At 42.1% G+C, this 27589-nt stretch overlaps 3 protein-coding genes across 11 annotated transcripts in view; 1 reads left to right on the top strand and 2 right to left on the bottom strand.

Annotated features, from left to right (window-relative positions):
* Positions 1-6: 6 nt before the first annotated feature.
* tulp4b (TUB like protein 4b) lies at positions 7-11147 on the bottom strand. Of its 9 annotated transcripts, none has more exons than XM_085342944.1 (16): positions 11130-11147; positions 9044-9313; positions 8428-8556; positions 8104-8265; positions 7752-7932; positions 7551-7658; positions 7289-7455; positions 6706-6930; positions 6211-6445; positions 5640-5763; positions 5372-5516; positions 4144-4237; positions 3909-4052; positions 3240-3804; positions 374-3155; positions 7-147 (listed from the first exon to the last, which is right to left on the bottom strand). In XM_085342944.1, the coding sequence occupies exons 1-16, from the start codon at positions 11145-11147 to the stop codon at positions 31-33; spliced, it is 5466 nt and encodes a 1821-aa protein (XP_085199070.1). In that variant the 3' UTR covers positions 7-30. The 9 variants fall into 9 exon arrangements, with proteins under 9 accessions (XP_085199070.1, XP_085199071.1, XP_085199075.1 ...); XM_085342945.1 differs by having other exon boundaries at positions 374-3184; positions 3296-3804; XM_085342949.1 differs by lacking the exon at positions 11130-11147 and having other exon boundaries at positions 374-2857; positions 3041-3299; positions 3459-3804; ... (1 more) ...; positions 5629-5763; positions 9044-9295.
* A 1423-nt stretch (positions 11148-12570) lies between these two features.
* Positions 12571-14669, bottom strand: myct1b (myc target 1b). The gene is made up of 2 exons (XM_085343314.1): positions 14503-14669; positions 12571-13643 (listed from the first exon to the last, which is right to left on the bottom strand). The coding sequence occupies exons 1-2, from the start codon at positions 14555-14557 to the stop codon at positions 13147-13149; spliced, it is 552 nt and encodes a 183-aa protein (XP_085199440.1). The 5' UTR covers positions 14558-14669; the 3' UTR covers positions 12571-13146.
* A 1666-nt stretch (positions 14670-16335) lies between these two features.
* Positions 16336-27589, top strand: part of syne1b (spectrin repeat containing, nuclear envelope 1b) — a 74791-nt gene continuing 63537 nt past the window's right edge. Inside the window, exons 1-4 of the mRNA XM_085343113.1 lie at positions 16336-16370; positions 17594-17675; positions 24883-24944; positions 27404-27499. Of these exons, the coding sequence (XP_085199239.1) occupies positions 17609-17675; positions 24883-24944; positions 27404-27499 (225 nt within the window). The 5' untranslated portion in view covers positions 16336-16370; positions 17594-17608. The remainder of the gene's footprint in view (positions 16371-17593; positions 17676-24882; positions 24945-27403; positions 27500-27589) is intronic.

The following is a 27589-nucleotide window of genomic DNA, read 5'->3' as shown; positions in this document are numbered from 1 at the left end:
GTTAGTGCACAGCAACACCAAATGACCTTTTCACTTCAGCCTCTGAGTCACATTTGCCAAGGCAACAGCAAATGCTTGCACGGCTGAGAAAGGATACTGGAAATCCAAGATATAAGCATTTCCATCTATCCGCCCAAACTGCATCACCTAAAAAATTGTAGAAGAAGAAGATATTTCAGAAAGAAAGCAGTAACCAAAACATAAGCATCGTGAAGCTGCTTTTTTTAAAGCTAAAGCCCAAAGATGTACAAGATGATGTCACACGTGTTTGGTGTTTTTGCTTTAAGGGCTGAAGCAAAAATAGAAAAATAGAAACCCCTGTGAGATGAAAAGACAAATCATTTTTAAATTCACTAATGTTGCTTATCATTACCTGTCTACCATCCAGTTCGATCTGAAAATTCTTTGCTGACTCCTGGGTGACTCGACCTCCAAAGTCAAGCTGGTACACCTGGGTGGCCTCATTCCACAGTGGCTGTTTGTTGGCCATAATGTACACAAACCCTTGGCTGCCTAAACTACGGTCCTCCCTTTCATTTGCCTTGCGACACTTTATCTCCTCCAGCTCACTTGCCATACGCATGCTGCGCTTGTTCTTCCAGCTCTTCTTACTACTCTGGTTCTGGTTCATTAGCTCATCACCGCTAATGAAGAGCTCTGGCTCACTCTCTGAGCTATCCTGAAACTCATTCGTGGTCCTGTTCATTTTCTTTGTTTTATTAAGTTGTTCTCTCTGCCCCTTTGGCTTCTTTTTCTCTCTGCTACCAAGCCTCGGGCTCGCAATGAGAGTGTTGAAATCAGACAGCGCACGCCCTTCCTTTCTGGATTTGCCCTCAGACACAGTGGGCATGTTGGCCTCCTCTGCCCGGCTGTCAAGCCTTTTGCGGCTCTTCTTGTTGAAGCGCTCTGACTCTTGTGGGAGAGGGCTTTCATTTAAGGATGATGGCTCTGGAAAGTTATTGGCAGATTCTGCGAGATCTTCTGTGGCACTTTTGGATGGTGGCAACTCGGTAGGTGGGGGAGGAGGGGGAAGAGGAGGTGGGGGAGGTGGTGCAGTAGGAGGAGGCGGGGACAGTATTGGCTTCTCCAAAATCTGGTGAGTTTTGGTTGGGAGTGGAGGCGCGGGAGGATCTTGCATGGGCGGTGGGCAGGGGTAAGGGTTCCAAGGGTGGAGGCTGACCGGGTGCAGTTGGAGTCCGGCACATGAGCTTGCTCCTGGGTACAGAGGAGGGAGAGGACAGCAGGCCAAGTTGGCCAGATTTGGGGGGTAGCCCGGTGGCAAGACCAAATTGGGGTCCTGCTGAGCAAAAGGGACAGGAGCGACCACTTCATTTGGAGAACACTGTTGCGGAGGGTTTTGCAAAGTCTGAAGTGGGGGTCCACTGTGACCCACCCCTGGAGGAAAGGGTGACAGGGATATCTGGTAACCTGATGGAAAAGTAAGAGTGCTTGTGCTCGGACTGGTTGGAGGTTTAGTTGTGAGGACAAAGGGAAGCCGAGTCACATCAAGGTGCTGAGCTTGACTGATAATAAGGGGAGGCGGTTTATGAGGTGGGGGAGCTAACATTGTTTGATCCGGGGTGAGCCAGAAATCTTCTGTGGCGGAGGTGTCCCACTGGTAAGGCGGAGGGCGTTTTACTGTCAAACTGACATCACCAAGAGTCAGCTGACGTACTGATTTTTCAAGGTGACACTGCTGATTTAAAGTCTCGTCCTCAGTAAATGCAGAGTTAACATACACTGTTCTGTCCCGACTGTTGTCAACGCCACCCAGTAGACTGTAAGATGACTGAGATGCCATTGGAGAGGCATTTTTGGAGTGCACTATAATGGTACTGTGATGCGCACCTTTCCCTGATGGGAAGTCCTGCCTCACCACCGTTCCACCTGCAATACCACTACTGGTAGTTCCACCTCCACTGACACTAACACTGGTGCTGCTGCTGTTACTACTGCACTGTGTGCATGTGTATAAGGCAGTGGGCACCCTCTGCTGGTAGGAAAGGGCTAATGCACTGTTCATTTTAGCTTTAGTCGGTAGTGTCCTTGAGCTGTCCATCATCTGTGGCACTTTGAGGCCCACATCCCTTCGTTCACGACGTAGAGTGGCATGAATGAGGCTGCTATCAATTCTCTGGGGAGGAGGAAGTGTAGCTGTTACCTGATTGGCTGGATCAGGGTAAGGAGGGGGGTCTCCACTTGGTATTGTGTATCGAGGGACAGAAAGACGACTTAATGTTGCTGAACTGTATGGAAGCTGAATTTTTTTATTCTCTGAGGAAGTGACTTTGAGGGTAGCTGAGCCCCCAATGCTGTGCACAGCGTATGCATTCTGGTTGCGAATGAGGCGCCTTCGTGGCCGACACACCTCCTCCACATTGCCACTGCTGTCAAAGGTCGTGATCCTTTCATACCCAAGAGGTGTTGGGTACTGTAAGGTGACAGGATGAAGCAAAAATTCATCCTTTTTCAGGCAGGGGTCCGGTGCCAGGATACTTGGGCTGTCACAGTTTGTGATGAGAGTTTGAGGAGGAGCAGCAGCTGAAGCTGCTGCTGCAGACACTACAGTCCCAGGGTACGGAGGAGGGGGATTTATTTTCCTCATCTGAATCTCTACAGACCCATCTGTATCGTTAAAGGAGGGAGGTAATGTACGTGGCAGACTTGGCTTCAGAGTGTGTCCATGGTCTCCCCTGTCGAGCCCTGGCTCAGTGGTGGGAGGTGGCATCTGGGGAAGAAGATGAATCTGTTGCAAGGAAATGGTTGGATAGCCAGATGGAGGAGGGGGCAATGACATTTGGATCTTCAGTTGCTGCTGCATTTGTTGATGCTGCCTCTGCATTTGTTGATGCTGCTGCTGGATCTGCTGATGCTGCTGCTGGAGCTGCTGCTGCTGCTGCCTCATCTCTTGGATCTGTTGTCGGATTTGCTGCTGCTGCTGTTGCATCTGCTGCTGCTGCTGCTGCATTTGCTCGTGCTGCATCTGCATCTGCTGCTGCTGCTGTTGGATCTGCTGTTGCTGAAGCTGTTGGTTCGTCACTTGCTGTTGCGCTTGTTGCATTTGTTGATGTTGCTGAACTTGGTGTTGCTGATGTTGCTGTTGTTGATGTAGCGTCTGCTGGTGGTGCAGCTGCTGTAGTTGCTGATGCTGCTGCAGCTGCTGTGACTGGGATGGGTGATGGTGTTGCTGTTGCTGCTGTTGCCCCTGCTGGTGGTGCAGCTGCTGTAGCTGCTGGTGTTGCTGCTGCTGCAGCTGCTGGTGTTGCTGCAGCTGCTGCTGTGATTGGGACGGGTGATGGTGTTGCTGTTGCTGCAGTTGCCCTTGCTGCTGTTGATGATGGTGCATTTTCTGCTGCTGCTGTGTCTGTATTTGTTGTGACTGTTTAGATGGCTGCTGGCGAGGCTGCTGTGAATGAGAACGCTGTGAATGAGGCTGTGGTGGGAGATGGTGAGGTGGAGGTGGGGGAGGTAAAGTGCCAGGGAGAAGAGGACCCATCTCCAACCCGTTGAAGATCATCTGACCAGGGCTGGTGTATCTAGTTGGCACGGGATATGGTGACGCAACAGCATCCTGACCATGATCAGTGACAGGGACAGAGGCTGCTGCTGCTGCAGCTGCTGCTGCAGCAGTGGCGGTCGGGTTGGTCAGAACATCAAGCTGAATATTCTGATTGGCCAAAAGAGACTGAACCAGACCAATACTCTGAGTTGGGGACATGGCTTGAGCTGGGCTGTGGATGGGAGCAATGGGAATGTTGACTGTACATGGAGGATTGTCTCCAGCCACTCCAGACGGCCCCATCACTATATAAGAAGACAGAGAAGAAGAGTATAAGCGACTTAGGATGATAATAAACTGATGGGCATGCAAACTAATTTATTTGCATCTTTTTGGATTTCCTTTTTACCTGGTAAGTCATCCTCATCCTCGCTGAACACATTGGGGTTGAACACCGGCAGACTCATAAAGTCATGAGAAATCTTTCGCACTTCTGGAAGGTAGATTGTCATCTGTCTCGGTTGCAAATGAAGCAAACTGGTCTTATAGATGACTGAAAAAGAAGAAAATAGAGTTGACTCGAGAAGGAAAAAGAAAGTAACTTTTGAGTAAAGTCATGTATATGTGCTGCTTTTGTTTTTTACCTGCGCCAAGATTCGTGGGGAGGAACGAAGCAAGTCCCACAATTTTGAATTTTGTCCCCCAAATATTAGATGTCACTTGTGCAAGGTAATTGTGCTGTGAGGCAGAAAATTGAAGATAAAGGGGGAAAAGTGAATAATAAGTGTGAAAGCTTTGCTGCTAAGCACATGTGAACCTACTTCCAGCACACTATTGACTGTTATAGTCCATGATAAATAATTAAACTGATGACAGTGCCCCTTCGCTAGTTTTCCCTCCTGATTTTCCCCTGCCCTGCTGCCTGATCATGGAGCAAATGCACACCTACATGTAAGAGATAATCAAGTAAAGAGTGTAATCTGGGTTTAAAAAACTTAAATAGAAGCTAAAGCAGTTAATTATCTGCAGCTTCACAGAGTTAACTACAGCAGAGCAGAGTCCTTAAAGGCTGCACACATCTGCTCACTTGGCACATCAGCAGAAACTTAAATTTGTGTACCTTACTTTAAATGTTGCTGAAGTAGAGACAAGATTAATGTGGACCTAACAATAAATCACAGTCTGTATTTTTCTTTACCTCTGACAGGTGAGCATATATTCTACAGTCAAATCATTTGTTACACAGTGGCCATCATCCGTTTGAGTGCTGAACTTCATCATAGCAGTTGGCTGCCTAAACTAAATGCTTTTCTTCTACCCATGGATGGATGTATTGATAGTTCAGGGGGCTGGAGGCTATCCAAGCTGCCACAGGGCGAGAGGGTACACCCTGGACAGGTCACCAATCTGTTTCAGGGCTAACACAGAGAGACACACAACCATTTGTGCTCACATTCACCAGAATCACCAATTAATCTAACCCCGCTAAATGCATGTCTTTGGACTTCAGAAGGAAGCCAGAGTACCTGGAAAGAGCCCAGAGCATGCAAACACAGAAAGGCCATGGCCAGATGATGGATTTGTGCTGTAAGGCAACAGGGATAACTGGCCTATGCTGCCCTAGATAAACAAATATTTTTCTTTTTTTTAAAGCTTAAATTCAAAGTCAGTATTTCCACTATGGCAGTAACTGTGAGTTTGCCAATCATTAAAGGATCTTAAAGAAATATGGCAGCCCAGTAACAAAGAAAACATATTGTAACATAAGTTTCTGTGAATTACACAGTGATGATAATGCAGGTACTACAGTATTACTAGCTAATGAGCATGAGCTGTAATACTTGGCAGTACATATACTTGGCAGGTCATTACCTCCGTAATTCCATCCATAGAAAACTCACGCCGTGTCAGGCTGGGTGACCGAACGGGAGGCTTCTTTGTTGGTAGGCGTGGTGATCGCTGACCTTCTTGATTGGCACGTGAAAGTTTGGGAGATTTTCTTGATTCCATGTTCAACCTTTGAAACAAAGACACATTTTTACACCTCATAAAATCACTTGGAATGATGAAAAAACATTGCTGGAGAAAATGTGCAGAAAAATAAAAAACATTTATATAACTTCAGACGTGTTTTGGTGACCTGTTTCCGCGAGATAACTTTGGTGACTTCTTCCCGACCCACTCATCGCTCAGCTCAATGTCACTGGAGTCAGAGCAGTTACAGCTGTCGGTGTATGAGATCATGGGATTGACGCAAACTTCCTCTGAAAGAAGCACAGCAAAGAAAAATAAGAAATAAAGTTGAGCTTGAACAAAATATCTACAATACACCAACTAACATGCCATTAGTGGGCAAGCTCTGCATGAATAACATTAAATGTAACACGAGTGCAGCCAGGTCACGATATACTCTATTCCTGTATCAGGCCCCAGACCATGTTGCATCAGAAAACAACACTCATCACCACACTCTGTACTTGTTCTTCCTCAAGGTGAATGACGAGCGCACAGCACAAATATGCACAAAAACAAGGTGCATACAGAATGACCTATTGCAGGTCTATTTTCTGTTCCACCCCTAATGCATTTTGTGGTTACTTTGGTTCATGACCATTCCAAACTGTGCAGAGTTTTCACTGCAGCTAAAGACAAAATGAATAGCGACTTTTAAAAGATTTAGGTGAAGTGCTTTCTTTCAGGTCTAAACCCACCTGCCTTGCCATCAGTTTTTGGATCCATAATAACAAACTCGGGCCGAAGTTTACTGATGCGCCTTCCTTTGAGAATAGGCACCAGTCCTCCTAAATATTCTAGGTACAGCGTGTAGCAGGGTCCGCCTGCTTCAGGACTGTCCTCAGCTCGCTTCATGGTGCAGTGGAGCCTTTCGTTCCCTGCTGTGGGATAGCTGACAAAGTCGCGGATGTTGTTGGGGTCAGGAATTGGGGGCTAGAACAAAGAAAGGAAGGAGCTGTAAGACTGCTGGACACTCAAATGAAAACATGCCCCTGTCAGCAATTTTCCTTTACTCGCTGTGCAATAAAGTTGGTAAGAAACCTATCTCTGACAGTCACTGCACACTAATGAAACAGGGATCATTGCACCGCAACGGTGTATATGAAAAGCAGTGGTGAAAAGCATCACTAACACCTGACCATCTGCTGTACCAAAAAAGACCTGATGCAGGATTGCACATTAAACTTTAATACCTTGATGGTGGGGATAAAAGCAGTGGTGACATAAGAGCAGAGAAGCGAGGGCATGTTTAGTTTCCCGACATCTTTCTCCTCTCGCAGGGCGCTGGCAATGCCTTGCTGGCATAAAAGTTGGAGGCTGGCCACCCTGTGCTCCACACGGACCACATAGAGAGCTGGTCCACATGCGAGGAACAGACGGGAATCTCTGTGACCCCAACAAATGGTGGTGATGGGCCTCTGAAAAAGAACCACTGAGAATAAGAAACTTCCTGCAGGCGTCAATAGCAGAGCAGGTTCGCTAGTTTCTGTTTTATGCTACTTCCTATTGTTGACTTAGAGCTGGAACAAAGGTTAACACCCTTTAGGTTAGATTACAAAACAAACAATCTGCACCCTTGTATCTGGCAAAGTGTCAATCCTAATCTTTGTTGTAGTTTGCTTTCAAGAATGTCTGAGAATGTTTAACAATTGAAAGACAATTTCTACTAATTGGTCCTCACTTGTGTGGATTTCATGAAATATGACACAAGGTTTATGTTCATTATTATAATTTTTTTAAGCAAGACATCTATCCCTTAATTTATGAAGGACTAACCTGCGCCGGTGTCTCCAAAGTGTAGATGTGTTCACCTTGGACATTATAAAACTTAACAAGGGCATTCCTCATGATGGATGCACAAGTTGAGTCAGAAGGGAGCCCATGTCTCTCCATGCCAGCCACAGCCAGGAGGTCTCCCTGGGAGCACCACTGGGCCTCGACGTCTTTGGTGTAAAGAAAAAAGGGTATTTACTTCACATGATTAACAGTATATATCACTAAAGTTGCAAATTAACATACTTATGTTCAGAGTTCATACCTTTAAGCCCTGAGCGAATTATACTAGGAGAGAGGTCATCATAGTTATTCATCAAACTGATATCTCCTGATAAGAAGGTGACAGTCAACAGAGGCTTAACTCGCCGCACTTGGAGGAAGAAAGAAAAGTACACATGTGAGTCTTCCTCAGGCAACACTTTTAACTAAGTTACATGAGCCGAAGGGCAAACCGGTTTAGTACCTAAAGGCAGAATATTGTCATCGGAGTCTGTGTCGCTCTCCGTGCTGTCCTCGACTAGGAAATCGGGGCAATTCCAAGACATGCTCACAATCCCATCAGACTCGTGTAACAGAACATGGGCAAGCATCCTTCCGTGACAGTCCATCACAATTACCTGACCATCTGCTGTTCCAAACAACACCTGAGGGGACATTGCACATTAAACTTTAATAGTTGATTAGATAAACAAACAAACCCATTTCACTCACTCACTTCAAGATTATGACATTATTCCACAACACCTTTACATTTTTGAATTATACGTAATTGTAATTATCTTTTATGTAGTACAAATTCAGCCAAACATAGGTACCTGCTGATCGTCAGGGGTCCAGATGCCACAGGTGATCTGGCTCTCCAGATTAATCTCAGAGGACCAGTGTCTTTGACCGCTGACCGAGCCGACTAACACAAACCCATCTCTGTATGCAATGAGGGCTTGAGTGCCATCATGGGACCAAGTGAAGTCACTCACCTAATTTAAAGATTTGTATCATTAGTGTAATTACACAAGAGGTCAGCGCCAAGAAGATAGAGCCTTTCTGTTGCATCAGTTGGAGTACAAGCGTGTTAAATACCATAAAGATGGAAAACAAAGCAATTTTAGCTCATATTTGCAAAAAAAATTCATGTCTACCTGGGCTCCTCTGTCATTCACTAACTCCACAGACCATCTTCCTTCATACTGAATCCACACAAATATGCCTCCTTCCATATCGCAAGTGGCCAGCTTCTGGAAGGGTTCATTCCAGCGCACCAAGACAACCTGCAAATACCCCAAACACCATCAGCTTTTTTTCACTAGCAGAGGAACATTCATCGATATAAAAGCTAATGTAGTTCAAAGAAAAATCAACTTACAGAGAGGAAAAAAATCATGTAAATGTGTCTAAATATTAATGGCACACAATATTGAAAATGCACTCTGTTCATATAGCATTTTAATTTATTTAAATGTAATAAAAATTAGCATTTCAGCGAGATGAATCATTTTACAAAGTATGCTAATGCATAGTCTCTGTAAATATAGTGTGCATTTAACCCAATTTAGTTCTGTAATATGCAGGATTGTTTTGTTTTAATTTATTTATTCAAACAGTAATTTCTTGATTTTACTCTGCTGTTGCAAAAGTTCCTTTACGAGTGGGCTGGATCAGTAATAAGATCATTGTTTTAGTTGTGTAAAATGAAAGAGCAGAGGTCAAATTCTTATTTATACATTCAACTCATTGCAAAAAAAGAGAAAATCCCACCTCGCTGTTGTGTCCTCGCAGGTTAAAATTGATTCTCTGAGGTGTACTTCTATCCCTCCTGCAGTGACTCGATGTAAACGTCACCCCAACGACTCCTCTCCCATTCCCTGTGGCGAGCCAACCCTCCTCATAGTACCGTCTCCGGCACACTGGCTTGTCCTTCTCACTCTTGGGGACCCGGCCTTTCCACGAGAGGCAGAGGATGTTGGAGTCGCTGCAGAGGATGGGACCATGTTCCACGGCGGCCAACATCCCTACTGATTGACCAGGCTGGCAAGCGAAACAAAGAAAGAGAGTTTCAAATAACACCATGCTTTCAATTGTAATAAAGCTAGATAATGAACGTTTTCAGTTTATGTCAGTGTGTGACTCTGCATTTACTTAAAACTGCCTTTTCAGTGAAGCTCAGGGCATTCTGGTATGAACACTGTCATGGTCAACAGGAAGCTCGGCTGTGGTTACTAATGTAAAATATGAAATAGTTTAGATTAAAAGCTTATTGACCTTTGAAACACAAGATGACAGAACAATCTCAATACAAGATCCAAGCTTTCCTGATGCTTCCAGTCATATCATACAATCTTAATGGGCAGTTGCTGTTTGCCCGGTACAAATTTCCTTCTTTTCTGAGCACTTCTGGACCTTGGCAGTTCATTCAAAGGCCTTTTTAGGGTGGAGTTTAATCAAAGCAGCTACAAAGATTGAACTTTCAACATCAGCTTTAAGGGTGATTTTGGAAAGAAGTCTTTAATGTAAAGAGAGAAAAACCGGATTTTCAATATATACAAAGATAAACAAGGGGCTAGTGCAGGGGTGGGCAATCTCAGTCCACGAGGGCCGGTGTCCCTGCAGGTTTTAGATCTCACCTGAATCACATGATTAGTTCGTTACCAGGCCTCTGGGGAACTTCAGGACATGTTGAGGGGCTAATTTAGCCATTTAAATCAGCTGTGTTGGTTCGAGGACACATCTAAAACCTGCAGGGACACCGGCCCTCGTGGACTGAGATTGCCCACCCCTGGGCTAGTGATATAATCACAAATATGGTGAGACTTTTCTGTATAAAAATAAAAACACAGCTTTGTGTATGTTCCTTTTACACAGAGATCATCAAGATGAGTCACCTATGTTATCAAGTTATGAGCAGAGAGTTGGTTCAGCTTTAAAATGTTGCCTCCCAGAGGCGTAAATTTGCAGGTTAAGAGAAAACCCCTGAAAAAACACCCAATTAACGAATTCATGGATATCAGTGGGCATCATCTTCCTGAGCTTATGTGCAGGTACCAGACTGGCGAGTGAAACCAGGCACTTACATCATTTACAGGTTCTTTGATAAATTCCATCCTAATGATTTTCATTTGTGAACAGACTTTACGCAAGTACACAAGTGAATCACCAAATGTGCTCTGACACCAGTAAAATCACGATGTCTGCTGCTCATAGTGTTCTAGCTGTTATTCTATTATTCACTGTCCGTGGAGTGGCTCCAGGATTTGTCTCTAGATTACATCATCACGACAGTCTGTGTTTTATTTCTTCATATTCACAAACTGAAAATGAGAGGAGGACTAGACGAAACATGTGAATTGCAATTTAGGGCACAAATATGTAAACCACAGTGTATTTTTAAATCCTGTCTCCACAACGTAGGTTAGACACATTTCATTTTTGGGTGCATTCATTTTGCAACCTTCCTACTCATTTGGATTTACATGAAAATGTCTGAAAGAGCTCACTCACATAGATATCGTAAAGATTTCCCACATTAGCCCTGGAGGACCTTTAAAATGCTATTTTAACTCTTTTAGGTCCCCGTAGTAGCTTTTAAACAATGCTATTCTATAATACTAATTTCACTGAACACAATGTTTTACAAGTACGACAGAAACAAATCTAGTCTGGTTTGCTTTTAGTTTTTGGGTGTCTCTTCTGCAATTTAAAATCAAGATCTGTTTATGAACGGTTTAGATCCTACGTGGTATCGTCTAGCACACTACATAATAGGTAATAGCATTTTATAATATGGCTAATTAAAGTGAAAAATGACATTCAAGTTAGTCTGGCAGCACATAAATATAAAAAATACCTCATAGTTCCTGGACATGTTGAGTCAAAATTCCTCCATTGAAGGTGTCCATATTTCCATTCAGATGGTGCACTGGAGGGTAGTGGCTGCTCTGCTCTTGATACTTACAATAAAATCTACGGGGAAGTAAAATGCATCATACAGCCAAATGGTGTCCAGCTCTACATTCACCCAAATCAAGCAGCTCTACGCTCCAGAGTTTGCCATTAAATGACTTGAGGCTTCTGTGCCAGTAGCCCATCCCATGTCTTCCTGATGTGGCTCCAGAGAGTTGTGCAATCCTGTTGCAGTGAAGATGAAAAAAAGAGGAAAAGAGGAATTTTGTTATTCAACAAGTAAGGTAATCAGAGAGAGAAAGAGAGAGAGAGAGGTGGTTTTTGCTTTAAATAGCATCCTTGTCATTCAGTGCATCAACCTTGAAATTCACAGTGTTTCTCAGTCTCTATGCAACAGCAACACTGCATTGGAGACCAAGGCACTCGCAGTCTCCATGGGTACTGATACTGTCTGTTCCTTTCCACCACAGCAGCAGCAGCCAGGCAAGCATAAGAACTAAAATGCCCAATATTTTACACGAAGCAGACCCAAAACATATCATAGTGTAGCTAACAATAATATAATTGCATCTTATGACTCAAACTCAGGTTTGAGACTTTAGCACCCGATTACAGTCGAAATAAATTACCCATCCTTTCCTTTATAAAGGTCTCCCACTACATGACACATTACATCAAATGATTTTCCCATTCAAAGGCGTCTCACCGCATGCAGTAGTCTGAATGATTAAGCGCTTACGAGACAAAAACAAACTGCGGTGGTAAATGAATGTATTCATTTATAAAAGCGACTGTGGGGAGAAAAATATATCCTATATGTTGTACGTACCTGACACCGCTGTAATCACGTACTAATCCAGATGTAGTCGGCGCACAGTGCGGTAGTGTTGCCAGGCACTTTTCCGCTGGCGCACTTTGGGGTTGTGGCTTTAACGCGGGTTGCCATGAGGCAGGTAGCACGTAAAATAGACCAATGTTTTCAAGTTAGTACAAAATAAAAGCGTCAACACCCATGATAATCGTCTTAACAAGCGCTGGAGGTGACTATGTGCAGTTCATTTAGGTATCTTATGATATGGAGGCTCGTCCACCGGCTGTTAGCATATAATAAACATTAGATTCAACACTGCACTTCAAAAGCGTGTATCCTTCATGATGGCAACCCCACAAGGCGCACCCGATCTTTGCGACGTAAGTTGAGGCGACATTCTTGACACAACACCTTGATTTTATGCGTGCGCTGGTAACCCACTGTCCCACCTTTCTGCCTCATGATCAGCATCACAAACAAGAGACACGAATTTCATTAAATTCACATGCGTGTGAATTCTATAACAACAGATTCAGACATTTAAAAATAATTATTTTTGTTCTTTATTGGCTCTCATGGACACACAATCAGGGGCAGAATCTGCTCTCAGACCCTTTAAAAACAAACAACAACAACAACAACAAAAAGAAAACAAACACAATTGGTAGTTTACAGGTTATGAGAGGTCATGTTACAATTAACCAGTTTAAAGAAAATCACCCACTGACTGTTTTTGATAATTAACTAATCAGTGAACCACTTCCAAGCTAAAGCGAAAACAGCTCCCCCAATCTTCCTCGGTGTGCAAATGTGCCTCTTGTGTCCGTTTATAGGTCATCACAAATGGATATGTAACATTTAGAGAAGACAAAATAAGATGGCCATTATTATTTTGTCATTTGCTGATATTTTATGAAAAAAAGTGAATTACAGGGAAAATAATGTGCAAATGTATCAATTATGGAAACTGCAACACTTATTCGTGTCTTTAAACAAAAGCTGAGCTAACACTTCATGTCTCTAACCCCTTCACACTGCGTCAAAGTGAATCGTGCACAGACAGCTGTCCCTTTAAAAACAACGTAAAGCCAGAAAGTCTATTGTTATCCACCGAATTGCTTCAGTTCTTGTTGTATTTATGTGGAGTTTTTCAGGTGCAAGTCTCTTCAAAGGCATGGATAACAGTGTCATATGCAGGAGGGGGCGTCTGCGAGGGTAGAAAACCTTTAAGCCCATTGTTGCCCAGCCAGAAGGAATGCCTCTTGTTTGACACAAGCGATGCTGAATCAGATGAGTTTGAAGGCGCTGCATCCTCAGACACCTGGGTGTCATCTCCCATATCTAGGGCAGGCCTGCTCTTCTTGGGCAGTGGGCGAAACGTGGATGTCTCTGCACCTGGCTTACTCCCCAGGGGGCCAACTGGCTCGAGAGAGGGCTGTCTGTAGACGCTCAAAAAAGTGCTTCGGTACAGGCCCAGCTGGCTGCTCGTGGCATCGTTTGTTTGTGAAGCGCCAGATTTCTTTTTGGAGTGCCTGGTGATCCTGGCTGTAGCCCGGCGCCTGGATGCCCAGGTCAGCAGAACGTAGATCAAAGCACCCAGCAGCAGGCCCACAAGCACAGATAAACAGAAGGCTAGAATCATATCGCCTGGAAACAGAGAAATCATGCAAAGTCTCAGAAAAGGGACTGCAGAGGGATAAAAAAAATGGCTGGAAATATTTAGTTTAGAGGGAGATAGGATGGATTGTGTTGTTCTCATAATGGGTAAATTATATATCCAAATGGTAGTTTCAGGAGAGGAACAGCTAAGATCTTAGAGTTGTTTTGAAATATTCCTCCGGTGTATTGATTTATTGTTTCTGGAAAACGCTATACTGGGCTACAGTGTTACATAAAACCTTACATCATACCTGGTGTGTGGGGTTTTTAGTCTGTGTAGTGTCAGTGTGATGAAGTGCAAACAGACCATTTCATTTATGTCAAATGTATAAAAGATTTACTCAACATTTCCATCGTCATTCTTGTCCAGAAACAATGGAAACTTTTAAAATCACGTACTAAAATTGGACAGCCGCATAGAAAGCAATTCATATGTTATGTAAGACATCAAGACAGCTATGGCAAACAAAGCCTATCACAGATAAAAACATGTTCTACTATAGAAGAAAATATAAGAAACTCAAAGGGGGTATTTTAAGTGCTGTATACTTGCTGTTCTGACTCTGTCTGCAGTAAAGAATTGCATCCAAGATACTTGAATAGTACTGAAGTAGCAGCAGGACTCTATTTTGGCCCCAGACCATTCAGTACTTGTTTGACTGATCCAAAAATAATGTGCATTTTAGTATTTTCTAGTGATCTAATTTTGGATTGCAGGTTTTTTACTGTGAGACTGTATGTGTTGAATCAAGTGAAGAACTATCACATCTATATTTTAAAATACAAAACTTTGTACTTTTACACAGTGTAGGCTACAGCTTTGGGAAAGAAATGCAGATACACTCACCCAGATTGAATGATTTGTCTATTTCCAAAGAGGGATCCGTTTTATTTTGTGCCATTATTCCACTATGAGCCCAGTTCTAGATTCCACACAGACGGAGAAACACTGAGCTTTTTCCAAGACAGACTTTTTGCTTTTTCCCCCCTACAGTGTTTGCTGTGGCGGAAACTTTGCTGTCATGCTTCCTTCCCTCTCTGTCTTTAAAATTAGCAAATGCATTGCTTATCTGTGTGGGACATAACACAGGGAAACAAGCTCATTTCCTTTTACATCATTTCCTTACGATCAATACTTTTTAACGAGCCATTATTGACACTTTTTTTTACATTTAAAAAGCAGGCCATGTTTAAGAGATCTATTACTTATGTAACAATTTTATTCAGATCATTCAGTATCATATAGAAAGTTTTTCATGGATTTTCAGGCAAGTCAGAATAAATAGTCTTTCCTCATATGCCTGAGAAAGTTTTCAAGTGTCTTGACAAGGTTCTGGATAATGAAAACCTAACCATCCGCTTAAGAGTCTGCAGGGTATCAAGCTCTGAGTCTCTGTGGGGATTTCCTTCAATTGTTGCTGTGTTCCCACTTCATTCCTGCCCTAAGAGCTTTCAGGACAACAGCACAGCCTGAACCACAGCTCTCTGGAGCTCAGCACGTCTTTGTATTTTTGTGTTCCTCTGTTTTGTTTTCTAAGGTTTCGTTTCAAGCTTTCATTTAGTTAAAACGTGTTGTTTCTAGGTAAATGAGCTGATGCTCGTTTGTAAGACTGTCATGTCACAGAAAATTCCAGTAGGTGACGCCAGAGTAGTTGTAATGAGTTTTATTTCGAGCACTTGGTTTGCACATAGGGTTTGAAACATATTAAGGTATGATAGTGTACAGACTTGCTTTCCTTTAGGGGACAAACAACTTTGGCAAGCAATGGTTCGTGCAAGTCTCTAGAGAATAAAGATAAATTTAAATTTAGCACAAATGTGTGTTTGGTCGATTATTTCTTTGTAGTGACAATGATTCTTGGCTGTAGTGGGTGTCTGCTCTAAGCATGCCACGTTTAGGAAAACTTCAAGGTGGTGTTCCGCAAAATTTAGACATAAACACAAATTAATTTCTTTACTTTGATTGCTAAGTTTAAGTAATGAGCTCTGTGTGTGTTTGTATCATGAATTAAATGTAATACATGTAAACCAATACATGCTCATGCTTTAAGCTTGTAAATGTTAATAAGCAGCCCTTTTGTAGAGCAGAAGTGATTAAACAGTCTACTGAGGTCCCTCTAAAGGTTCACGCTGGAGGAGGATTTTTTTTTAACAATCTGGCAACCTGAAAATAGCTCTAGTAGCATATAAAGCAAAGCACATTAAATATTAATAAAGTAATTAATTACAGATTACAGATGATCTTTAATAGCCTTGTTTATTGATGTGCATGCACTGTATTAAACCACCACAGTGTGTTTCTTTCATTTATGCCATTTACCATTTACCATATTTGCTAAACATTTTAAAATGTTATCACTTTGCCATCAAAAGTAATTTATATTTAAAGGGCTATATACCCGGGAATCATCTGTGTTCTGCAGAAAAACAAACCCATTGTTCCTATTAATTAACAAACAAACAAATAGATTAGAATAGAATAGGAATGACAGGAGCTTGACCACACTTTCCCGAACCCTCCTCCTGCAGCGTGTGGTGCAGCTTGTTGCCAGCAGTTTGCCGCTCAGCTTCTTGCGGTCGCGAACTTATTGGCGGCTGCAGCGCTTCACGCCACCATGTTTCATTTTCAGAGTTACCAATGGCAACGAGGCAACACACGCGCAGCACACAGGCACTTCCCCTGTGAAGTTACTGTGCTCTTCAGTGCTCAATGCGGTAAGATGAAATGTCAAGAAGCTGCTGCAGATTTCTTGATTGTTTTTGTTTCATTCATTTATCCTCCTGTTTAATTACCTGTATTTTGTGCGCTCGGGCGTTTTCGTGCTCGGTCTTGTGTGTGTTGCTTCTGTAATGTTAGTAACTTCCTCTCTTGTCGAACTCGCACATGCACATACATCAGATAGCTCTACAGCTCTGCTACTTTGATAGACACTAGTTAAGAGTAAAGTAACTTGCCTGTAGGATTAGTAACGCATGGGAGCTTTGGATCCAAAGCTTGGTGTCCAGCTAAATTCAGAATTTACTTGAGCTAATCTTAATTTACATTTCCTCAGTCGACAGTTTAACTTCCTTTTTTGTTTTAAAAAAAACTTTGCTTTAGATAAATGAAAGCATCAGCCAAGGAGAAACCGTTTTTAGCCGTTATATCTAAATCTGTATCTATGACTTCCTGCCAGTTTCTAAGTGCAGTCAAATTCAGTCAAATGTCTTCATAGTCTGTAGCTTACCTATCATGTAAGCAAATATTTGACTGTTAGACTGTGTCATCATCCCCCCCCCCCCCCCCCCCCCCCATTTGTAACACCTGTAGTCTTATAGGATCCTATATATGCATTTTCTTGAGAGTCAGAAAAGCACAAGTGTCACTAATACCATAAACCATGGCTCTCTTGTCCTTATACGTGTGCCCTCCTGGCTGTGATGCAATAATATGTTTAGTTATCTGTGAAAACATAGGAAACTAAATGCAATCAAGTATTATTTTGAATGAATTTGCCTGTCTCAAAGGATACTTGAATGATATTAAGGAGTAAATAGCACTTAGAGATGAGTTACTGTTGATCACAATCATTTACTGACTGATCTGTTGCAAATATCTATCTTATTAAGACCACTAAGAACTTAAAAGTAACTAACTAACAGGCTCTTGTGAAAGAAATCTTTGGAGACGTTTTAAGTAGAACAATACAGCAAAATAATTCTGTTCAGTCTCAAGTGATATACCTTTCTGTCCAAGGCGGTGAATGGAAGAAGTGCCTCTATTGGACAGTAGACCTGCTTGTCCCTTCATGAAACCTGAGATTCAATTGGGCCTTCTCCTGCAGTGAAATTAGAAAGAAGCAGAGAGGAGGAGGGAGGAGCAGAGGGGATGTCCCACACGGGACAGTTGTGAAGGATCTTTTGCTCTCAGCATCAGTGACACCACCTTGTCATTACAGCTGCAAGGAGACAACATGGCTTCTCCGAGGCAGCCAGGTCGATCGTCTGTGGACATAGCTAATGTGATGCAGAGACTGCAGGGTAAGTGGCACTCTTTTGCTCAGCTGGTTTACGGACACAACATCCTCTGCTCCTGCACTGCTGCACTGTAATATTGTGCTGATTCAAAGTCTGGCTGCACGCCCATCTGAAGTTTGCCAACATTTGCAATCCAGGATGCTCACACATGCAGGCTTACATTTATACATGCTCACACACTTACAAAGTAGTATGTGAGCATGTGTGCTTACAGTTAGTAAACCTACTCTTAAAATAAATTTCTTGGCACTCTGCAAACTGTGTTGCCGGTTGATTTAAATAGTTTTAAAATGCCCAAAGTTTGCACTATAACATATGTGTTTCAGTACAAAGTTACACTACACTGCAGCTGACTTGTTCTCAAGCATTTGTAGGTTTTGAAAGCATAACAGAATCACACATTTGGCTAATTTGATATAGTGTGCACATGGTCCCTTTTGTCCAAGGCTTTTTTTCCAGGTAGTACGTAATCACATTTAGAGCATCAAGAAAAAATAATGTCGATTCCTGCAAATCTTGTGACCACACTACAAGAAGACATAGTGCGTTGTTTGGTGACCCAGACTGGGTAATTAAGAAGTTATTTGGAGGAACACAATTTGATTTATTTTGTGAATACGGTGAAATAAAGCACATGATTCATTTTCTTTTATCAGTTTGTCTTCACATCTTCACGTTAGATTTCATGTGAGTATTAGTAGGTCAAACTCTTAGTAAAGAGGCACACATTTTGACATCATGTCATGTCAAGTAGCATCAAGTCTTGTCACCAGTGCAGAGAACGCTGTGCTTCTTAAGTGCTAGAATGCTATTTAGTCAGAAAAGTTCTTTCAGTGAACTGATTTTTGCTCTTTAGTTGTAGGTTATTTTGGTTGTTGTTTATTTTTTGAGACAAGATAATGATTGCAAGAAACATTTAATCTCCCTCGAGTCTTGATAGGAGATACTGAATCGTAACAACAGTGCCTACACAAGTGCACAGACAATGCACTGAACAAGACTAAAACCTGACACCCTTTCTGTCCTTGGTAAGAGAATAGGTCGATAACGCGAGTCTCTTTTTGTTGGCGTCCCCCTTTTGTTACAAGGGCATTAGGCCACAACCATCATTTCACAAGTCTGGTCAAGTCTGGCACAGGTTTAGTTGTATTTCAGATATACAGTATACTAGGAAATTTCACACCTTATGGCGTGTCGCCATAGATACTGTTATGAAAGGTTTGTCTGTGGTTGTGCCAGTGCTGCCCAGTTCCTGCTGCAGAGAAACCTCATTTCCTGTGCATTGCACAGCTATTTCACTTTGCTTAATGGTAAAGTATGTTAACTAAAAGAAGGTTATAAATGTGTGACAAAGAACACTTTTGTGTGGCTGTTTTGATATCTTCATATTGGCTGAGCTGTACCCTGATGAGGGACTACCAGCTCACCCAGAGTTAATTGAAGCATGCTTGGATTGTTTCTTGACATTGCAGTATTGCCGAGTGATAAATATATGCCAAATCTCTTAGGTCTTACAAAGAAAATGATAAAAATCCTGTTAAAGTTCACATGATCAGTGCACAGATGGCACGATCTGCACTGCAAAGTGCCAGCCGCTGTTGTGTTTCATGCCAGGAAGTGTATATTAGTCACATCTGGAAGACATTAGCGTGCCGGTGATTTTAGATGGCAATCGGCAAGGTGCTCTTGGTTTTTCCACTGGAAATCATATGCAGCTTCCTGTCAATTAAAGTATCCTACAGAGACAATTATTGCACACTCACTTTGAATGGAGCAACAGATGCATTATTGACAGCAAAGCCATTATGTAAAAAGGTAGATTAAGAACGTGTTGCTTCTATCATGGTTTCCCGCTGTTTGTCGCTTTCATTCAAAATCTTTATGATGGTTCACCTTGCAACCTTAAATGCCCTCGGGGTATAATTGATGCCTGTTAGTTGCCAGGTGGAGCATTCGTGACAGGCGTGTTTCTTTCATAATACGCTCACTGACTTCTTGTGGGTTTCACTCTAGTTGAGACCGTGTGTCAAACAGGATATGCGGAAACACAGCTGGTAAATTGTGTGCAGTGAATTGCGTGCGTAGGTTTCGGCCTTTCTGTGTAGTTTGCATGTACTGTGGGATTTCACAGGGTATTCTAGCTTCATCACAGTCTGAAGACATGCAGAAGAAGATGAAAATGGGTGGATGGATAAATGATCATTTAAAAAATGAAGAGCAAACACCGTTCAATCATGTTGTGGATACTGATGTTGCAAAGTTTGTTTACCAAGGAGCATTTTGCAACTTGGCATACATGTGTTTGTTGGCAACACATGTATGCCACAAACACAAATATCAAGAGTGGAAACAAAAACTTGTAACAAGCACGATCTGCATCACCATAATTATGTTGGTCCAGTATCGTCTTTGCAACTGACCAATCATGTTGTCTCGGCATTCTGTTAGCATTAGCCAATACGTTAGCTAATACTATTAGAACTGTCGCCAGCAAACCAACATGAGTAACTAATTTTGACTAACAGTAACACTAACTTGATAACATATTTGTTACATTCCAATAATCAATAAACAACATACTTGAAATGCCTGTTATTTGTTCCAGAAGAGAGTTTTACATTAAAAAAAAAAGGAAAATATTTCTTTTTTACTCCAAATTTCAAAGCTATGACATCACAACAGGGTGACTGGTCAGTTGCGATGTTGATCCTGGACCAACATTATGATGATTATGCAGGAACAACACCAACACATGTCTTCAAATTATTTTTCAGTCAGATCAGCAGCCCAAAATGTAGAGATATCCAGATTAAAAGATATAATTAGATATAAATGCTCACATGTAAAGGACTGCAACCAGTGAGTAACATTAGAGCAATAAATGTTTAGCGTGTGTCGCGTTCTTTGAGCTCTGAAAATCATACTTTTTGCTAAAACATATTCACAGCTTACATGTTGCCAGTGGTCACACTTTGATGTAAGAGTGCACCCGTTGTGTGCACCACAGTGGATTGTCGTTACATCATCAACAGAGTGACGGCAAGTAAATGAAAAAGAAAGAAAGAGAAGCATGCATGTCATCAGCCGTAAGAGATGCTTTTACTCTGCTGCGTCACTGACAGCTGGTGCAAACAGACAGCCATCAAACTCATTTTACCTCATGAACAAGGAGCCTAATTACTCTCCGCATCAGGCTGTTTTAGATTCCTAACATTGTAGAAGCTAGTTATTTCTCTGCAACAGCTTGTATTATGCTTATATGTCTTTGTTTTTGAAAATTAGATTACACCGTTGCCATATTACTATGAAGATAAGTAAGCCATTCTAAGTAACACATTCTCACTCATGCATTTCATATGGGGCTGGCTGGCTTGAGTCCAACTGCACATCATTTCTTGGCCTACTTGATTGTTGTTGGCCTGTTGGAGCTCAATTAGGGCTGCTGCCGACTAAATGGAACAAAAGTAAGCTTTTACAGTGCTCCCAGGTGACCACCGTTAGCCAGTGAAGCTGAGCACCGACTCTACAGTATTTCCAGTGGTATCATCTCTCCTAAGATCACCTTAAGTACCTCATTACTCACATGAATTGCAGGTGTTTTAGTGGTTTGATGTGTTGTGTGCTATTTCCAGTTGAGTGTATGCACTTTATTTGCCACTTATCTATTAGTATTATGTCATTGATGATTAAGTATGACACAAACATAACGACTCATGATTGCATGCTGTTTTAAATAGTCCTAGGCAGAGCTTTTAAATCCAGATAGTAAGGTGTGAGCTACCCGCTACCTGCATCTTTTTACAGGAAATGAGCCTTTTAAACAATTCAATTCAGTTCAATTCAATTTTATTTATATAGTGCCTAATCACAACAAAAATTGCCTCAAGGCGCTTCATAGGTACAGAGAAAAACCCAACAATCATATGACCCCCTATGAGCAAGCACTTTGGCGACAGTGGGAAGAAAAAACTCCCTTTTAACAGGAAGAAACCTCCGGCAGAACCAGGCTCAGGGAGGGGCGGCCATCTGCTGCGACCGGTTGGGGTGAGAGTTCAGGACTCTGGACAGCTCCTTAATACCATGCTGAGCATTGCACCGAACAGCTGGAACATCAGGAAAAGTTCAATAAGTCTTAAGTTTATTGTTTTGTTCATTTTGATGTTCTCATTGTTTTTTGGGGTGGGATATCGAACATCAGTACTTTTGTTTCCTTGCATAGAATAACAAGAACTTGCTACTGATTGCCAGATTTTTATTGTTTTAACTCACTGAAGATAATTTATCTGAATTTCTCCCAGGCTCCGCATCTGGTTATATGTTTTCGCAAACCTTCCTGCCCCACATGCCGGTTTGTTCACCTTCTCCGGTTGGTACTAGGGGTCTGCCCTTCCTGCAAGCTGCTGCCAGTCTCACTGATGCCTTTCCCAAACCCCAGTCTCAGGCCCAAGTCTTTTTCCACTCCATATGGCATTTTCTTTCCACAAATAATCATAATAATATTGGTCACACATGATTGGCTTCTTAACATGATACAGTTATTGTTTGACTCATACCTAAGCAGGAGTTTATCGAAAACAGTGCCTTTCATTTAAACAACACTTATAATTTGAGCGGCTTTAGACTGAAGAAAAAAGCAGAAAAAACATCTTTATATGTTAAGTTGTTCAACCACACCCATATTGGCACTAGTATCCAATATTTTTTTTTACATGATTCCTGCCCTAGTTGCCTCTGATAGGAACAAAAACAGATCACTTCCTTTGCAGTTGAGATCTTTTCCTGGGTTGGACCTGTCTGATATGGAGAGTTTGGTATTTAGCTGAGCTGAGTAATAGTTTTAGTACCTCTAAAAGCTTATTGTTCTCAGTATGGGCAGCTTTACGCGTCATTTTAAGAGTACCGATAACCTTTTGATGTTTAGATAAAAAACAGAAAAACATTTTCACCCAAATAGCTTTTCTGGGCCAGTTTCACCAGCAGTCTATAGAGCGATAATAATAGAACGGCAACCTCAGGCCTATTTTTAACATATCAGAGAGGCTTTTAGCATGCTGGTGGTCTTGAAAGAATAAAGGGATTTTTCTGCAGGAGCTGAGAAGGTATCATGTGCCATACTTAGTAACTGTTGTATGTTATATACAGGAGAGTTGAGTGGTAGTCAGACTGGTCAGAGCTGAGGGGGTTCTTCGAGGTCTTAATAGAACAATACGGGCACGCTTGAGAGCTTTAACATGCTTCTTTTTGTACAAAGGGGATCCCGGCGTGGGTGTGTCTGCTTTGACGTCACAATAGCATTGACACTGAGAGAGCAGGTGGTAGACATCACTCACTAGACTGCATTAATTATTAAGATTAGTTGTAGCATAGAGAGCTTTGTGAAGAAGTCTAATTTTGCTCTTTAATAAATAAACCTAAATGTAATTTATTTATTTGTGCTGTGAAGAAAGTAACTTGTTGAAGTTTTAGTTTTAGTTTGTCTTGGCTTTTTAATGCTTTTAAATGTGTCAGTCTCATAGAGGATTAGGCAAATCTAAGAGGCAAATACAGCCAAACGCGCACACACACACACACACACACACACACACACACACACACACACACACACACACACACACACCAAGCTTAAATCGGGATAATGCATCCAGGGCTGTGACATCACCGCCTCCCGCATGCTGATTGGTGGAGCCATGCTTCAAGCTGAGCTCCCTCCAGCCTCAGATGGTACGATGATACAGCGAGGCAGTAGAGCGGGGGCTGTGCACATCCACACAGGCATGGCTCCTCTGGATGGGAAAAACACAGGAAGAAGGAAGGATGGGATTGTAAATCACCCTTTCTGTTAGGGTTTTCTGCTTTGCCGTTTGTGTGCGCGTGTGTATGTGTGTGTGCTTGTGTGAGTGTGTGTGTGTGTCAGGTTGAGGGTGTCAGGGAGGAGGGGACGTATTCATCACAGCCTCCAGCAGCTCTTTTGCTTTCACTGGGAAACCAGACAGCCAGATCTGTTTTGCTTCCTGCTGGAAAAAGGGTGCAAGGACATCTGGGTGTTTTTGTGTCAGTTTTTCCACTCTGGATTTTATTTTCTCGCGCACACATATATGCACACTGGAACTCATGAAATGCACAGGGCGAGAGCCGGAGAGTGGGGTGTAGAATGGCTCACTATAAGGATGTATCTGTCAGGAAGACTTCTTTAAATCTGGTGACTGGATTTTTTCAGTATCTTCGTGGTAAGTAGGGCATCATCTCTTGTCTGTGTGGTCGTATGTGGCTAATATGGGGCATAATATATCCTAATGCTTTGTAGGTGAATCCCTGCTTTGAGAACTAGTTAGCCTGCTGCCCAAACACAGCTCAGTGTTGCATCCTTGCATGTTCACATCTGTATGTACTTGCTATGCTTCAGTGGGCATCCCTAGTGCATCAGTGATGAAGCATTTGCCTGTGGGTTAACTTGATATCTTTGCTCCCTCTATAGTGTTCGCAATGCCTCCTTAAACACGTGACCACTGTCTATATCTCCAAGGGTGGATATTTGAAAATGGCCACTCTGTGTGGCATGCAGCATTAGCCAACTGGTATGTTTGACAGAGTGTTAGAAATCACTTCTCACCGTGTCAACAGCCAAAGCAAAGAAATGTGTTGTTTTTATTACACATCCTGAATAATGCATGAGGGATTTGGAATGAATATATTAATAGGCCACAAGAGAGGCTGAGGGTGACCTAAACAATCACACATGTTAACGCTGGACATGCAGGGTTTGCGGGGTGAGAAACTGCCTCTCTACTCATCCTCTAATCTCCTGGTGTGACCTCCTTTGGAGCGCACTTCCCAGGAGGATCCTTTATACTAGACCTGGTAATCAACCGCACACATCTAAATAGTCCACAAATTATGCATGCGGACATACACGGTGCAGGAGTGCTCCAATGCTACCAGACATTATATAGTGTAAGTTATGACAAAATATTATTCTGACCGTGGAAGTCCAAAAATGGTTTCAAGTCACAAAAGTTTAAGCGAGATTATTATTTTATGTGTTTTATGATTTTTTTTTAGTAGTTTACTATGTGTGTTCGTTTCATCTGGTGGTTTGTTCACTATAAATATCACCAGTTCTTCTGGTGAGCCTAACGTTGGAGCATAATGTATCGGAGCATGCGATTTAGCGATCATGTGTTGACATGGACTATGTTCCTTTAATTTCCAGATGAGCAAGAGGCAGTGCAGAAGAGAACCTTCACAAAATGGATCAATTCTCATTTAGCCAAGGTAAGTGTGAGTTTCCATCCATGCAGTTCACTGCTTTCTTTACTTAACTAACCTAAATCACTTATAAACTATCGGAAATGTAATTTACAGGCTGATCAAACTCACTTAAAGCAACCTGTCAAACTTGTCATATTTATGTAGCTTCTATTTTCAAGCTGCTGACCTGTCAGATCTGTAAAAGGAAATGATTTTTGCCACGTGACAACACCAGCCTTTATAACACTGCACAAGACAAATGAATTTATCCAGTTAGCTGTAAATAATGACATCGTTTACCAAGATGCTTAAGCACTCAAAACAAAATCCTGTTTAATGAGACTGGGCTGTTGTTTTACAATTGGTCTAATGAAGGGGAAGGGACAAACTCCACATACATACAAACCTGTGATTCTTCAGGTTAGATCAGACAAAGATCAGTTCAGTTTTAAAGAATCAAACTTGGAATATTTATAGTCAAAGTGAAATGGATTTAAGGATTAACTAAAAACTGGCGTTTGAGCTATGTGTTTGTAGTTTTTTTAGCGTTTGTGTGTCTTCTGTTTAAGAGTGCGTAAGTATGTGTGTTGGTGTTCGGCTATTCATGTACTCTGTGTGTGCGTCGGCGTGTGTGTGTGTTTGCGGAGAGGATTGGCAGGGACAGTGATGCAGTGTGCAGATGGAGAGCAAGAGGGTGAGGACTGTTCCCTGCAGGCCGTCGTCTGCTTATAAGGTTCATGCATGTAAATTACAAGGGCCTAATGCACAACAATAACACATGCCCACATGCTGTATTGCATCACAGTGGGACTGGAATGCGTCAGGAGCTCAATTAGATTGCGTCCGTTGATGTACTGCATACCAGAAATTACTCAAAATATAAATAACTAGCTGGGAATCTTTATGTAACTGCAGATGACACAGCAAAATGTGTAGCATGGGGCAACACTGCTTGTTTTCAGTCTGGGATCTGGCAAAGGATTTGGTTTAGAGGGGGCCTTTTGTTGAGCCTGATCTGCCCACGATAGTTCAAAGCTTGGCTTCTAAAACTTTAGAAGAATCTGAGTAATGTGGTGGGCCAGAGTTGGGACGCGCTGTTGGTCTATTCATCATTATTCATGCACTGCGCTCAAGCTCACACACTGCGCATACCAATAGGACTAATGTAGCATAAGCCACATCATGAAAGCCATTTCACACAGTCAGGTTTGCACTGCAAGCAGCTCCTGAGCAACCGCCTGATTTACCAGAAGAATTAACAGTGGCGACTTTTCTTCTCAATTTTTTTTTTTGCTGTCATGAAAAAATTCTACATAAAGATTTGGTGCACTCGTGTATAAATATTTAAGAATCGCTTTGAATTAAATTAGCTTTTTATAGATGAGTGTTGAACAAAGTTTATCAAAGTTTGAACTTCCTCGAGTTGTCACACTTCCGTTCAGCCTTTGTGCCCATTTCCTCTGATATTGTGTTACTAAGCAACTTTCCAGTGATTCTCACTGTTTTTCCACTGCTAAGCGTTTGCTGATAGCGCAGTAATTTTTAAGTTTCCAGGGTACGTGCGATTTTCCAAACTACAAAGGCTGCTTTATGCTGAAGGGCTGCTTTTTCTTTTTATCTAACAGAAATAGAATAGATCACGACATATAGATAAAACTCTTTAAACTTACATTCCTAAAACTGGGTCTCATACTTCAATGTGGATATTAAGCTGCAGTGTTGAAGGAACAATGTGCATTTTAATTAGGTTGTATAAAGAGGTGAAAAATCACAGGAAAAACCCAAATGGTGATCCCACGCAGTGTTATACTGTCTGGGCATTTACTGAGATTTTTCATTTAGATCATACAGAGCTGAGCACAATAAGAGATTATCTAATGTTGTTTTGTGACAAAAAGACAAAACAGTACATGCAACCAGTAACAAGACAGTAGCTTGCTTCTTCATGCTGCTTTGCCCCAAATAGGCAGCCAACAGCATCCTGTCATGGAATATGTTGAGTTGTGAAATGGCCCGTATACAGTGCCAAATAAAGAATTCCCATGGTGAGCTTTGCTTTTAATTACAGCTTCACTGTGCTGAATAAATAAACATGTGTTCTGGTTATTTATTCTGTGCTGAACGTGTAAAACAGTACGTCATAACGCTGTCATTCATGTTGGAGAATCTGCAGTTCTGTAAAAGTGTGGATATGTTATCAGGAGACAGTAACCGGTTAGGGTTAAATGAGTACCATCGCCTCAGGACTGGGCACCAAGCCACTGCTGAGGAAAAGGCACCATCTTTTCAGCTGCAGGGAGGCTGTGTAGTTGTTGCTAACAAGCTTGTTTCTCACAAACAGCCTTTGGTTTCTCCTCTTTGCTGTAATGTGCTGGTATCCTTCGATATGCCAGACTTCATAGTGTAATGGTTTAGCTTCTAATTACTGCAGATTTTCATGACATTTTTGCTTCTGCACATTAAAACCGTCTTCTCTCCTCCAGCATAAACCACCACTGGAGGTAAATGACCTGTTTGAGGACATCAAAGATGGGGTGAAGCTCTTGGCACTGCTTGAGGTCCTATCTGGCCAAAGACTTGTAAGTATTTATTTTTTTTCAGGATCTAGGCATAAATTATATGAATTTACATTCATGTGAAAAAGAAAGATTGCACAGGACTTTCAATTT

The sequence above is a fragment of the Diplotaxodon limnothrissa genome, linkage group LG19, assembly GCF_057381915.1.
Source record: "Diplotaxodon limnothrissa isolate DT_005_m linkage group LG19, D_limnothrissa_male_GT1.1, whole genome shotgun sequence".
In the NCBI taxonomy this organism is placed as follows: Eukaryota; Metazoa; Chordata; class Actinopteri; order Cichliformes; family Cichlidae; genus Diplotaxodon; species Diplotaxodon limnothrissa.
Note: the sequence above shows the minus strand (reverse complement) of the source record. Positions and strands in the feature narration are given on the sequence as shown.